Genomic DNA, 12,822 nt, shown 5'->3' with positions numbered 1-12,822 from the left:
AACGACATGATTACATAACAATCAAAAACAGGATAAATATTATTACATTTGTTATTCAACATGATGTTGACTCGAGACTCACAACTGTTTGTTTATAAAGACACTGAGAGACTTTCAAAACACACAGCATGTACTTCAAGTATTATTTTTGACCAATTTAAAAATGTACTGTCCAAAAAAATCCTTGTGAATTCAGTTGGATGGATTGCCATGAAATTTCATTCACAAGGAAAATGCTGGGCTGAACATTTTTTTTTAAATTAATCAAAGTTCATGTGTAATTGTTTCAGTCAGAGTAGAACACAGCAATGTTTGAAAGAAAGTCTTAGTCACTTCGGTAAGAAACACTGTAAACTAGTTAGCTACATCTAGACATATTAATATAGTTGATGTTACCTTCCCAGTCTAGTAGGAAAAAGAAAGTATTTTGATCCAATATATCCAAGCTCTTAAGCATCATTTGGTCACAAAACATTTCTATATTTTCTTTTTTCATGCCTGGGCAATGTATCGCATCAAATTCATTTTATTTTTTTGAATCACCTCCCTTTACAACACTTCAGCCATTTTTTCCTATAAAGGGCTATTCCAGTAAAACATATAACCCACGGGGGGAAGGCAATTATTTAAATAGTATATGGGTGGGTGTCTTTTTTTGCTAATTTGGACCCCGAAAGGGTAAATTTGCTTCTGTAGGGGGTTGGTATATTTTACAAGTGCCTTATCAATGATCAATAAAATTGTCTCAATAAAATTTACAGTATTCTTTTAGACACCAACTACGCAATCATTTCACTAGATGATTTATTAATTTGTACCAAAACAGCCATTTAATAAGAGGAGGATACTTATTATATTGACAACTTGTTATAAATATTCGAGATCTCTGAGTTTGCCAATATATCAATCAAGTCTTCAATATTGCATACTCAAATCACTATTTTTGACAATTTTACTGACCTTGGATAGGCTGCTTAAACTTATTTGTATATCTTGCTGCACAGTAATTGACATTGAGCCCTCTTCCCATTTATGAGCAATAATTATGTCACAATTTAAAGTTTTCATTACAAACAAAATAGTAAAACAATGTTATTATATGCAACAGTGTCATTATACGTTTAGAATTTCATAAAATTTCTATTTTCCTTAAACTTAGATAGGGTCACAGGTTATTTTCCTGCCGTTTTTATAGCTGATATTCCGTGATGTTTCCAATGCAAATAAGTACATTTTATTCTCAAATGTTGAATTTGAATTAAAATACCCTATCAGAAATTCTGAAAAAAAGAATAATATCGATGAAGAATTCCTAATTCTATGAAATATTCCTGATTCCAAGAGTATAGGTAATTATCTTAAAACACCGGGGGAAAAAAGCCTGTGTCATAATCATTCCTTAATCGTAACTAATTTATACATATAAAGGGAGACATTTCTAAACCCATATTTGACTTATAAACAGCGTCGAAACCCACGGTACAAATTCTGTTAACAATACACAAACAGTGGGATACATGACTGACAAACTTATATTTTCATTTAAATTAAGTAAATGAAATTGGAAAACAGAGGTTTTGGGTGATACTCGAATCACCAACACATTTTTTTTACACTCTTTTGACTGGGATCCCAAGATTATTTAATTAAATCTTAATATAAATTCTATAAATTTCTGAAGCTGAATCTCCTCATTTGCAATTTAAGGGAGAGAAAAAGATTTGCCATCCATTTTCCCACAATACAGGGTTAAGCACAGTACTGTGGGTATACGACGATGTTTTTCATGCCTATTCCCCTCATACATACCTTGTTTTCATTCCTTCAACCTCCTTGCCGTGTTTTGAGACAGGAGCACTCAACAGTCGCTCTCCCCGGTAAGAATGGCAAGTCGCATGTGGTGGGTTCCACTGTAAAATAAATGTCTAGCTATGTGTTGTTGTTTTTTCATGATATATTGCCTTTATGGCCTAAAGGTAAGGGCATTTGCCTACTGAGTGGGAAGTCGAAGGTTCGAGCCTCACTTTGGGCTTATTCTGATTCTGATACAACTGGTTACTCACCCAGCAGATAGTGAAATAATGGGTACCAATTACCTTGTACCAGGTAGGATGGGAATCAGGAATAAAGATTGTTGAGGGTAAGCTAACAAATGATGGCAAATGACATCAGTATCTTACCATGGACACACAAAGGTTGATAAATATTGTGTAAGGTTTCAATTTGCAACCTCGTGAATATTAAACTCTTGCAAAGTTACGGCAACCTACAGATCTTTATGGCATGAATACCTTCAATTACACAAGAGCTGTTACCTGATGGTTGTGGTTTTCTGTACACAGGTCCAAGTGAAGGCCTTCCTCACACAGCGATTGCAACAACCCGATACCTGTTATATACAACTGTCATATGAGAGCTTGTCATCAAGGCAAAGTAATTAGTTTTATTTCAAAGTAATTGTATCTTGTCATATTCGAACTCACAGATTTGCCATTTTGACAACTTTCTTAGTTTTTGTTTTGGAATGAGCCAATTTTTGCGTAAATATCAACTAACCAGTGATATAAGACTGCTGACTAAAGATCAAATTGCTGATTTTCATATTTCCATTCAAAAATTGATGTTTAATGGCTAGTGGTTACTAGTGGTTTATGAAAAAAGCATAAAACATCCATTTTTGAACTTAAACATGAAAATGTGTGATCTGTTTTTTTTGTCAGCAGTCTTATATCACTGGTTTCCATGCATTTTCACATAAATTGGCTTGTTCCATAACAAAAAATAAAAAAGATGTCAAAAGGTTCAATCTGTGAGAGTGCAGCTTTAACATATTTCAGCAGGATTATATTTCGGCAGGATTGCGAAAACAGCTATCAGCTCATATGCATCATGTTGGAAGTATTTTCCTTGGGTAGAAACCAAAAGGTCATTTCATTTTATCTCATATAAAGCCTTCAAACCTCTCTGCTCCATGCGGTTGAACCTCTGGACCCACTGGTTCAGGAGAAGATTGTAGTAGCGGGGCGTCTCAAAGTACTTCAGATACTTGTAGGTAGATGGGGTCGGGAAAACACGCTGAAAACCACCTTTACCTGAAAATGATTACGCTATATTATTATTAAACATTTGTATTCTTCATTTTTTTATTTATTGTGCAAACATTTAGAGTTATGAACAAAGAGATATATAAATTGTAGCAACAACATAAGCACTGCTTTCAAACACTTTGGTCAGCTCATGTTTTCCCTAACGCAATATTGGACATTCACATAAAAATATTTTATTTCGTCTAGTCATTATTTATATAGATGAAACTTGACATTTATATAGTATAACACTCAAAGAGTTATGATGTCTTTTTTTGTTTCAATATTGCGATTAGATTGGATTAGCGGGACATCATTATATCAGCAATGATATGACATTTACAAAAATCAGCTATTCTTTTAACAAACGTATGTCTTCAATTACATTTCTTTCAGAAACAAGAGCTGTCACAGTATGTGACGAATGCCCCCAAATGTGACATTGACCTATGAACAAGGTCAGTACTTGAAAAGTTGATCTTGCCTTTACGTGTCAAATACATATGACAAGTTATTTTAAATTGCCTCTGAACATAAAAAAATACCACGCATACTTGACAACCAACACTGTTATGTCCATATATTCAGCATGCCATTGTGAATAAACACTAAGAGTATCTTTCACCTTAGAGGTAGGGACATGGGTCTTGTACACGACACCTCGTCTTGGTATGTCAAACACATGTGGCAAGTTATTTTAAAATCTGTCCTTACAAGAGAAAGTTACAGCCTGGACACGACAAACTATACTCTGTGTCCTTATATGCAACATTCAATTGTAAATAAACACTAAGTGTGACCTTGAACTTAGAGGTAGGGACATGGGTCTTGCACGCGACATGTCGTCTTGGCATGTCTAACACATGTGGCAAGTCTTTTTAAAATCTGTCCATACAAGAGAAAGTTACAGCCCGGACACGACAAGCTATACTCTATGTCCTTATATATGCAGCATTCCATTGTGAATAAACACCTAAGTGTGACCTTGACCTTAGAGGTAGGGACACGGTCCTTGCACGCAACACGTTGTCTTGGTATGTGGAACACATGTGGCAAGTTATTTTAAAATCTGTCCATAAAAGAGAAAGTTACAGCCCGGACAAAAGTTATCGGACACACGGAAAGACGGACGGTGCGATTTTAATATGCACACCTTTGGGGGCATAAAAATACCCAACTGCAGAAGATACTGCTAATTTTTAATCATAATAAACGATTATTCAAATTGCATTTTTTCGTACGTTTATGCTGTATGAAAAAGCCGGTGGCAAGCAAGCAAATGCCAAACAAACGCTAGCATGCTTCATTGAATTAGCTTGAGTGCCCTCCTGTGTTCATACAGCATAAACAAGAGAAAAATACAATAATCCTTAATTATAATGTCAATCCAAACAGTTTAGCAGTTGAAACTTAATCTTACTTTAATAAGACTAAATTGCTAACATTTTCTGAACAATTTATAATTTTCAAGTTTTTCACAATCCGATATGATGTGCCCTTTTTTCCCTTAGCACCATGTCCCATGTCCTTCATCTGCAGCTGGCTGTCCGTATGTTAATTCCTGTTAACTCCTAACATTATAAGTATAACGTTATCATTTATTGGGCGGTCCATATCTTTATCATCTACACCTCCAAATAAACAATAACCTATAGGTAAGGTTATACTTACGGCTGTCCTCATCAATACTCTCAGTCAGGAATCGAACATCGTCTGGTGTCAGGATGTCTAGGATCGACTGCTGCACTTGCTATAAGGAAGAATGTGAAGCGTTTAGAGGCATGCCTACAGTGGCGGGAAACTCCCTAAAAACAAACTCCCTAAAAACTCCTAGTCAGAGACGGGTATTGATAAACATTTTGTCATCAGAAAAACAGACTTATATCATTAACAAGCCAAATTCCTTCACAAAAGTGATTGGTACCTACGATTTAAGAAGACCTGCTTTATCAAAATCCAGAGTTAATGCATGTTCGAAAATCATTTGACCATTGCCAAACTTAGGGGCTTGTCTGAGTTTGGACCACTGTATCACATTTTATTAACAAATATCAATGTGTACAGCAATATAGTATACTAAATGTTAATTCTTCAAAGCAAAAAATTCTACATAAAATTACATGATTTAAAAAAAGTAAATTAATATCTCAAGCAATAGAATTTCATGGGAGTTTCAAGTCATACTTAATGCAAATTTCGCTAATTAATGAGCTGTAACAGCCTTAAATATCAGCTTTGTAAATACAAGATAAGTAGGTTATCTTGCTTAGCCCACCTCGTCCTGATGTCGTTGACAGTAGTATGCATGTTTCGCTCGCTCATCCGCCGACAACTGCTGACTGAACAGGCGCTTGTCAATACACACATCATTGGGTGGCACGTACGAGCTAAAGTCAAACAAAAAGCATATCTTGAAGTTTTTTCATCCCAAGAAAGATCTTTATTTTGTCTTTTTGATCGAAGAATATTTTATTTCTAAATTTATGTTTCTTTTCTTAATAATAATGCATACATTATATGTGGCACATATATATATGTGGCAATACGCATGACAAGGCCAGAAAAATAGTTGTGGCACGTGAAAAATAATGTCTTCATTCGCTAAACTCAATAATTACTTGAAATATATGCACCCAAACAAGTGCATTAAGCTGTCAAACATATAACAACTTCCAAGGGCAAAATATGAACAAGCATTCAAACCACTCAGTAATTGAACATGCATTTCAAATTATCCTCAAAGTTATTACATAACCATAGATGATTATCGCAGTGTTCCAATGGTCCACAAACATGTCAATTACCTGCTTTTTGTACCTCATTATAGTGTATTGATTAGGACAAAAACTGAGTAATCGTTTTTTCAAATACTCTTATCTGATCAAAAACGATCTAACAAGCATTAACAACACAGTGGGCAAATACATTTATGAACCAGGAGTAGTTGAAACTGTTAAACAATCCCTATGACCCAGTTCGGCAAATATTAATATTGGAATTTCTCACATTTGTAGATATTTAATAGCCCTATATTTGAACTGGTAAAAGTCAACCCAATTATACAGGTCACTTAATCAATTAAGCAATTACCACACAAATACTAAGATATACAAGTGACAATTTTTAAATACATTATGTTCCTTATATAGCATTGAGTTTTTGTTTCTTTTGTTCTCAAAATTGGTTAATTGATTTAGGATTTTTATGCTCAAAGTCAACAAAAAGAATATTAATTTCTTCTTAACATATTGTACAATGCAAACTTGATCAGGCTATTCAAGAGAACAAGAATTTAGCTGTTTTCAATTCTGACATCGTGGTTTTCATAGGCAACTTATTCCATTTACCATTTATTTTAATAATGCATTCAGGTACTTACATACCAATAGCATTTACAAACAAATATACAAACAATGAACATAAACATTTTTAATTAAAATGTGAACATTTAGATTAACAAAATACAGAAGTAAATCAATGTAACTTTTATATCATTTGAGTAAAAATCATAACAATCATGAACTATTTTTATACAGGAATTATTCAGTTGGATTTTTTCCTCACTGTAACCTCACCATTTTATGAATGGGGCCAGGGCTGGTATTCAATATTGGTCTTATTTGCATCTAAGAACTATGTAGCTATACAGATTAAATTTTATTAAAAACTGCCCAATAGAGTGAATGAACTCAATGATGTATGACCCTAAGATTAACTTAAGTTGCATATTGTATACCACCCAAGGATTGGCCTGATTGGAAGGGCCTGGGCCATCCTGATTGGAAGGGCCCGGGCCATCCTGATTGGCAAAAGATGTGTCATTTTGACTGAATTAGAGAATTCCAAGTTTGACTAAAAATGAACAGCAAAGCTTTAAAAATAGATAGAGATAGAGAACGGAATGTGATCAAGATTGTTTCTTTTAGAATACACTCTCTTCAATACCAAAAAAATTTAGGGTCTAATTAATGTTTTGTTTTGTTTTCCCATTTTGGTAGAGTACATGTTTTAGCATTACGAATGGGGCACTATTATTATTTCATTAGGATTTCATGACACCCTTGTTACGAATATGGCAATTAAACAAAGACAAATGAATTATGCTTAATAAACAAATATACTAATTGCTCTTAAGTAGGTACTAGGTATAATTGCTTATTTCTTTACCCAAGAAGGCCATGACAAACACATTTTTTATGACAATTAATACCGTCTAATAAAGTGCTATGTTTGATAACATTACCATTCATAAATGCTGTCATTATGATTGTTTGTCATGAACACAAATGATTTCAAGATGATCTACATATCGGATATCATAATCTGTATGATTGCATTTATGCTAATCCCATACATTATTAAGTCTTGTCAATATTAGGATGTAAACAGTATTGTTTAAATGTATGCCAGTATAACAATAACCTGATCTAGTCTCCGGTCTTGGACTGTATGCATGTCCTGACACACTATTACAACAGTCAGCTCATTAAATCATGACTGATAACTAATCTATGTGTACTTGAAGGGTTTTAAAATATACAAAATATACACTATGCCGAAGGTGGTCTATTTGAAATATCTAAATGAAAACTCTCAAATCACAAGCCTTGAAAAACTTAAGCTATTTGTGACCAGTGATTTATGGGTGAGTTTTTATTTTTTCACCTGAGAGACAAGAATTAAAAATCCAGATATAAAAAAATCATCCGAAAATCAAAGAAATCTTGTTTTCAAAGAATCTGTGAAGATTGTCACCGCTGAAACATCCATAAACCTACCTAAGATCCGGGGGCCCACTAGTCTGTGGAGGGTTATGGACCAGATCATGTTTATCCGGTATTCGGATGCCGGATATGTTAAAAAGGTCCTTGATCATCTGGCCCTTGATGTTGATATCAAGCTGGGAGTTGGAATGAAGGCTGAAGTATAAATGGGGAAACAGTAAGTTCAGCTTTAGCAAAACCAGTGATTCATTTAGCTCCTGAAAAAATATCGGGAAACAATAAGTTCAGCTTTAACACAACCAGTGATTCATTTAGTTGCTGAAAAAATATCGGGAAACAGAAGTTCAGCTTTAACACAACCAGTGATTCATTTAGTTGCTGAAAAAAAATCGGGAAACAGAAGTTCAGCTTTAACACAACCAGTGATTCATTAAGCTACAGAAATAAATATTTGGAAACAGTAAGTTCAGCTTTCACACAACCAGTGATTCAAATGCTACAATATTCCTACACCGATATTTACTAGAGATTTGACATAAATTTTCTCCCCAGAATATGATTTAATATATTGCCTACATACTACCATGCTTTATTTATCGTTATCTATTATCTTCGGTAAATTTTAGAATTTATTGTTTTCAATGAGGACCCATTATTCCTAAATATGTGCATCAGAAGGATGTTTTATTTTTAAGATTTTTAAGTAATATGTGCTCCAAAACTATGCTTTGGACTCTCAGATTCCAGCTCAGCACCCATCATGTTATGAAATAACGACTCAAAGTTAGGCGCAATATAGGTTGAAGTATTAATTTTTTCATTTGACTCTTATAACCAAAACAAAAAAAAGCATGCAATTTGTGTACAGTTCAAACAATTTTAGAGATATTTTTGTGCTAAAGGTTGTGGCCAGGTAGCTATTAATTTGAATGAAAAAAAATTAATGGCTAATAATTTTGAATTGTACACTATGATTTATATATTGTTGTTTTTGTTTTTATCATTAACACCATTTTTTCATCAACCTATATTGTGTCCCTTTAATGCCCAAGGAATGCAGTAAAGCAGATTTAAAATTTAATCCCAGGATAATTTGGGAGATAAAATAAATTCCTTTATAACAACAAATGCCTGTACTACCAAAGCAGACGATGACAGTTTTCCGCTATTTATACAATTAAAACAGATAGGAATTTTCTGAAATCATTATTTTTATCAAAAGCCTTTACACTCACTAACCTTCATTTAGACCTGTTATAAATACATTATAAAACAAATCTATCATAAATGCCTTAAATAATCTTGTTCAAACATTAAAACATTCATGCAATCCATTTCAAGGTCATTTAAATCATGCAAAAAGTGTAATCAGGTACATCATATCCCATATCCAGACATATTTCAACAAGCCTCTTTATATATCGGGGCTATTAAGTATGTAAATTAATTTAAAATCTCTAAAATCATCATGTTCGCACTTATCTGAATTGATATTGAACAGATAGTGGAAAAACATCAAAGAAGACATTGTAATTAAATGCTCTTTAACTTAGGCCTAAAACGTGTGTTTATGAAAGACACCATTTTGGGGGTTAGCTTTTGATCTGATCAATAGCATTTTCACGGGCTTAATTTATCTCTAAAGTGATAGAAGCAACTCATACATACTATATATCTATTCAAAGAAGAATTTTCATTAAAGCATTTCATTTAAAATGAAATTTGTATAGAATGTTCAACGCAGACAGAAAACTAGAAAATGTGTCCATAGGACACGGATGCCCCCACTTCGATTTTTTGTCACAGAAAATAAGCCATAATGATTATTCAGGATAATCTGAGGGCCCTAACTCCTAAATGATTAAAGCGATTTCCATGGCTATCGAACTTGATCAAGATATTATGGTCACAAACATGTGTTAAAAGTTTGGTGAGGATTGGACAAACAGTTTTCAAGAATTAGATCGGAAACAATCTTCGGGACGTATTTTTCAAGTCTTTTTTTGCAAATAAAGGGCCGTAACTCCTAAATGACAAAAGCGATTTCCATGGCTATCGAACTTGATCAAGATATTATGGTCACAATCATGTATGTAAAGTTTGGTGAGGATTGGACACATACTTTTCAAGAATTAGATTGGAAACATATATTTTTGAAGTATTTTTGGCAAAAAAGGGCCGTAACTCCTAAATGACTAAAGCGATTTCCATGACTATCGAACTTGATCAAATATTATGGTCACAAACATGTGTTTAAAGTTTGGTGAGGATTGGACAAACGGTTTTCAAGAATTAGATCGGAAACAATCTTCGGGAATTTTTGGCAAAAAAGGGCCGTAACTCCTAAATGACTAAAGCGATTTCCATGACTATCGAACTTGATCAAGATATTATGGTCACAATCATGTGTTTAAAGTTTGGTGAGGATTGGACAAACGGTTTTCAAGAATTAGATCGGAAACAATCTTCGGGACGTACGTACGTACGTACGTACGTACGTACGTACGTACGTACGTACGGACAAGGGCAACCCTATATGCCGCCACTTTGTGGGGGCATAATTAGTATAGCTATTACAGCCTTTAATAGCAAGATCAAGGTTAAAACACAGCATTTTTAATATAGCTAACCACAAAATCTCGGTGGGGATGATTATAGGGCTATTCCACTTTAACATACACCCCAACCCTGAAAGGCACTTTGAGACTGTACCATTCGCTTGTAGAAGTTGGTTTTCAATTTTATAGCAGAAATACCAACCTGAACCTCAATAGAATTGATCTATTTTACCTGCCTTGGGTAGGTTGTTTGTTTAAATAGAATAGCCAGAAAGAGGCAGAAAATTACCATAGCTTTTACAGTCTTATAACAAGCTCAAGGTAAACACCTTTTGCATTTAATTACTCAAGTCACTCAAACCTCACTAATACACCCAAAACCAGTCCAAATGTTTTTAAGCGTAACAGGTTGAAGTCAAATTACTTGCTTAAACTTGATTTTTATCAGCCAAAAAAAGTTAATCATCATTATTTTTAAAATAAGTTCCTTTTAAAAGCCCTAACCTCTTCAAAATAAACTATTTATGACTAATATGAGTAATTCTGACCCGGTTCTTACCTGGGTGAAATGTTGACCTCCAGTATCCATGGTTTCAAGCTCTCGTCGAGGAGAATATCAAACCCAAACAGCTCATGCACGCAGTAGCGTGTTTTACAGTTTGCCTTTATTAAGCTGTTAACTGGGCCGTCCGCACTGGAATGGACAAGAATGGGGTTTACAGCTGGAAAGACAAGGAAATAGTGAACAATAACTTTTGAAACCAGTTTTCATGGATGAAAATTCAAAATTTAAAAATACTGAAAAAAAAATTCTTAAGAGAAATGCCATTTTAACAGCAAATTATTTCGGTGAAATAGTTTTCCAAACTACTGAATACAGTATTAATAATAAAAACTTTCGGTAGATTTCACAAAATCTCGGGAAAAGTTGTTTGAAAGATTTTTGTCTGAGTAATGTGTCCATGGTTTAAATAATACATCATTTTTTATTGCACTTTGTTACTGTAAATAAATAAACACTTAAACTATTTATCACAGAGAAACAATGCCACAACTATGACAACAAAATCATTACCAAATTACGTAATAAACGAGTAGTGGTGGTGATGAAAATAATTTTATATGTGCTTTAATAATCAAAGATCATAAAATATATATGTAGGTCGGATATGTTTCGACAACAATTACATTAAGTTTACAATAGCTTTAATAAAACTATCCAGGACAAACCATTGTCTTAATCTCCTGCAAAAACACGATACAGAACAAAGTTGTAGAAACAGGGTAAAATCCCAAAATATCGCATTAAATTAAAAATGTGACTGCCAAAGTAAAAAAAAAATGTCTAAGATTCTTAACTTTAATATCATTTTTTTTTTCAAATAACCTTAGGTCAAAAAATGTTTTCAAATGGTTTTTAAATTCCCTGGAAAAACAACTTCAGTAATTACTCTTTTTAATGTTATTAAATGAAAAAAAAAAGACAAAACAGTCCTTCATTTTGATAGGTATCATTACTTCTGCTTTCGTTTGGCAATGTTCAATTATTAAAAAAAATTATTTGTTTATCTAAATGTCCTGTCAGAATTAGTTCATACTTAAAATTATTGAAAAAAGAAATTGCTGTCGAGTACCAAATTAATCTATAACATTTAAATCATTACTATAGCTTTTATTGTTACTTTATGCCTCTTTTTTTTCCAATTATCTTATTCTTTAAACAAATAGCGTCCTACATTCAATTTGAAGAGGGATTTCTAGAGTTCCAATTAGGGCTCTTCAGCATATCTATATAATTTTTTTATCTAGCAAGAGTTTCAATGAAGAGATAAATGCATACCAGATGATGGTTTTAATAATGAGGTCCTTCATACTGTCCCAGACAGCGTTCGTGTTCACGCCCTGTCTCTTCATGTAGTTCCATAAAGCCTTCAAACTCCTGTAGATAAAAAGATATAGATTGTTTGGATATTAAGTGAAATACTAACAAAGATTGGCCAAAATGTTTTCGCAATGAGAACTTTATCAGCTATTGGAAATAATTCTACAGGATTGTATTAATTGTTAAAAAATATCAAGATAATTTGGATTTAATTCTCACTGTACAAATGGAAAATATAGCTCTCTAAAATAATCTCATTTTCTCAAAAGCTATCTATCAAAAAACATAAAAACTTCAAATATTTATTTTCAAATTGCAGGAAAATCAAAATGCTAAAATTGTGACAAAGCACACATTATTAACCTGCCAAAATCTATAATGTATATATAATGTGCGAGTGCAAAAATTGGTCAGCAATCACGATTTTTTGTTTGTTACACATACCACTTGTGTCCCTGACAGACTGTATCATCGGAGTTTGCCTGGTAGTCAGCGTTCTTCTTGTTCACGCTGTAGTTTGTCAGGTGCATGAACTTGTTGGCCAGGTGCTTCATGGAGCTAGAGTACCTGGG

The 12,822-nt window shown here is 33.4% G+C and overlaps 1 protein-coding gene across 5 annotated transcripts in view; it reads right to left on the bottom strand.

The window, feature by feature from the left end:
* Window positions 1–12,822, bottom strand: part of LOC128234617 (tubulin monoglutamylase TTLL4-like) — a 50,390-nt gene that overhangs the window by 16,849 nt on the left and 20,719 nt on the right. For all 5 annotated transcript variants that reach the window (XM_052948976.1, XM_052948970.1, XM_052948986.1 and 2 more), the window contains exons 11-19: window positions 12,695–12,817; window positions 12,209–12,307; window positions 10,928–11,062; window positions 7,865–8,005; window positions 5,362–5,473; window positions 4,758–4,836; window positions 2,961–3,092; window positions 2,316–2,389; window positions 1,810–1,910 (exon numbers count right to left, since the gene is read on the bottom strand). In XM_052948976.1, the coding sequence (XP_052804936.1) occupies window positions 1,810–1,910; window positions 2,316–2,389; window positions 2,961–3,092; window positions 4,758–4,836; window positions 5,362–5,473; window positions 7,865–8,005; window positions 10,928–11,062; window positions 12,209–12,307; window positions 12,695–12,817 (996 nt within the window). The remainder of the gene's footprint in view (window positions 1–1,809; window positions 1,911–2,315; window positions 2,390–2,960; window positions 3,093–4,757; window positions 4,837–5,361; window positions 5,474–7,864; window positions 8,006–10,927; window positions 11,063–12,208; window positions 12,308–12,694; window positions 12,818–12,822) is intronic.

Source organism: Mya arenaria, chromosome 1, assembly GCF_026914265.1.
Source record: "Mya arenaria isolate MELC-2E11 chromosome 1, ASM2691426v1".
Taxonomy (NCBI): domain Eukaryota; kingdom Metazoa; phylum Mollusca; class Bivalvia; order Myida; family Myidae; genus Mya; species Mya arenaria.
The sequence above is the reverse complement of the archived record's forward strand: the minus strand, read 5'-3'. Positions and strand labels throughout refer to the sequence as shown.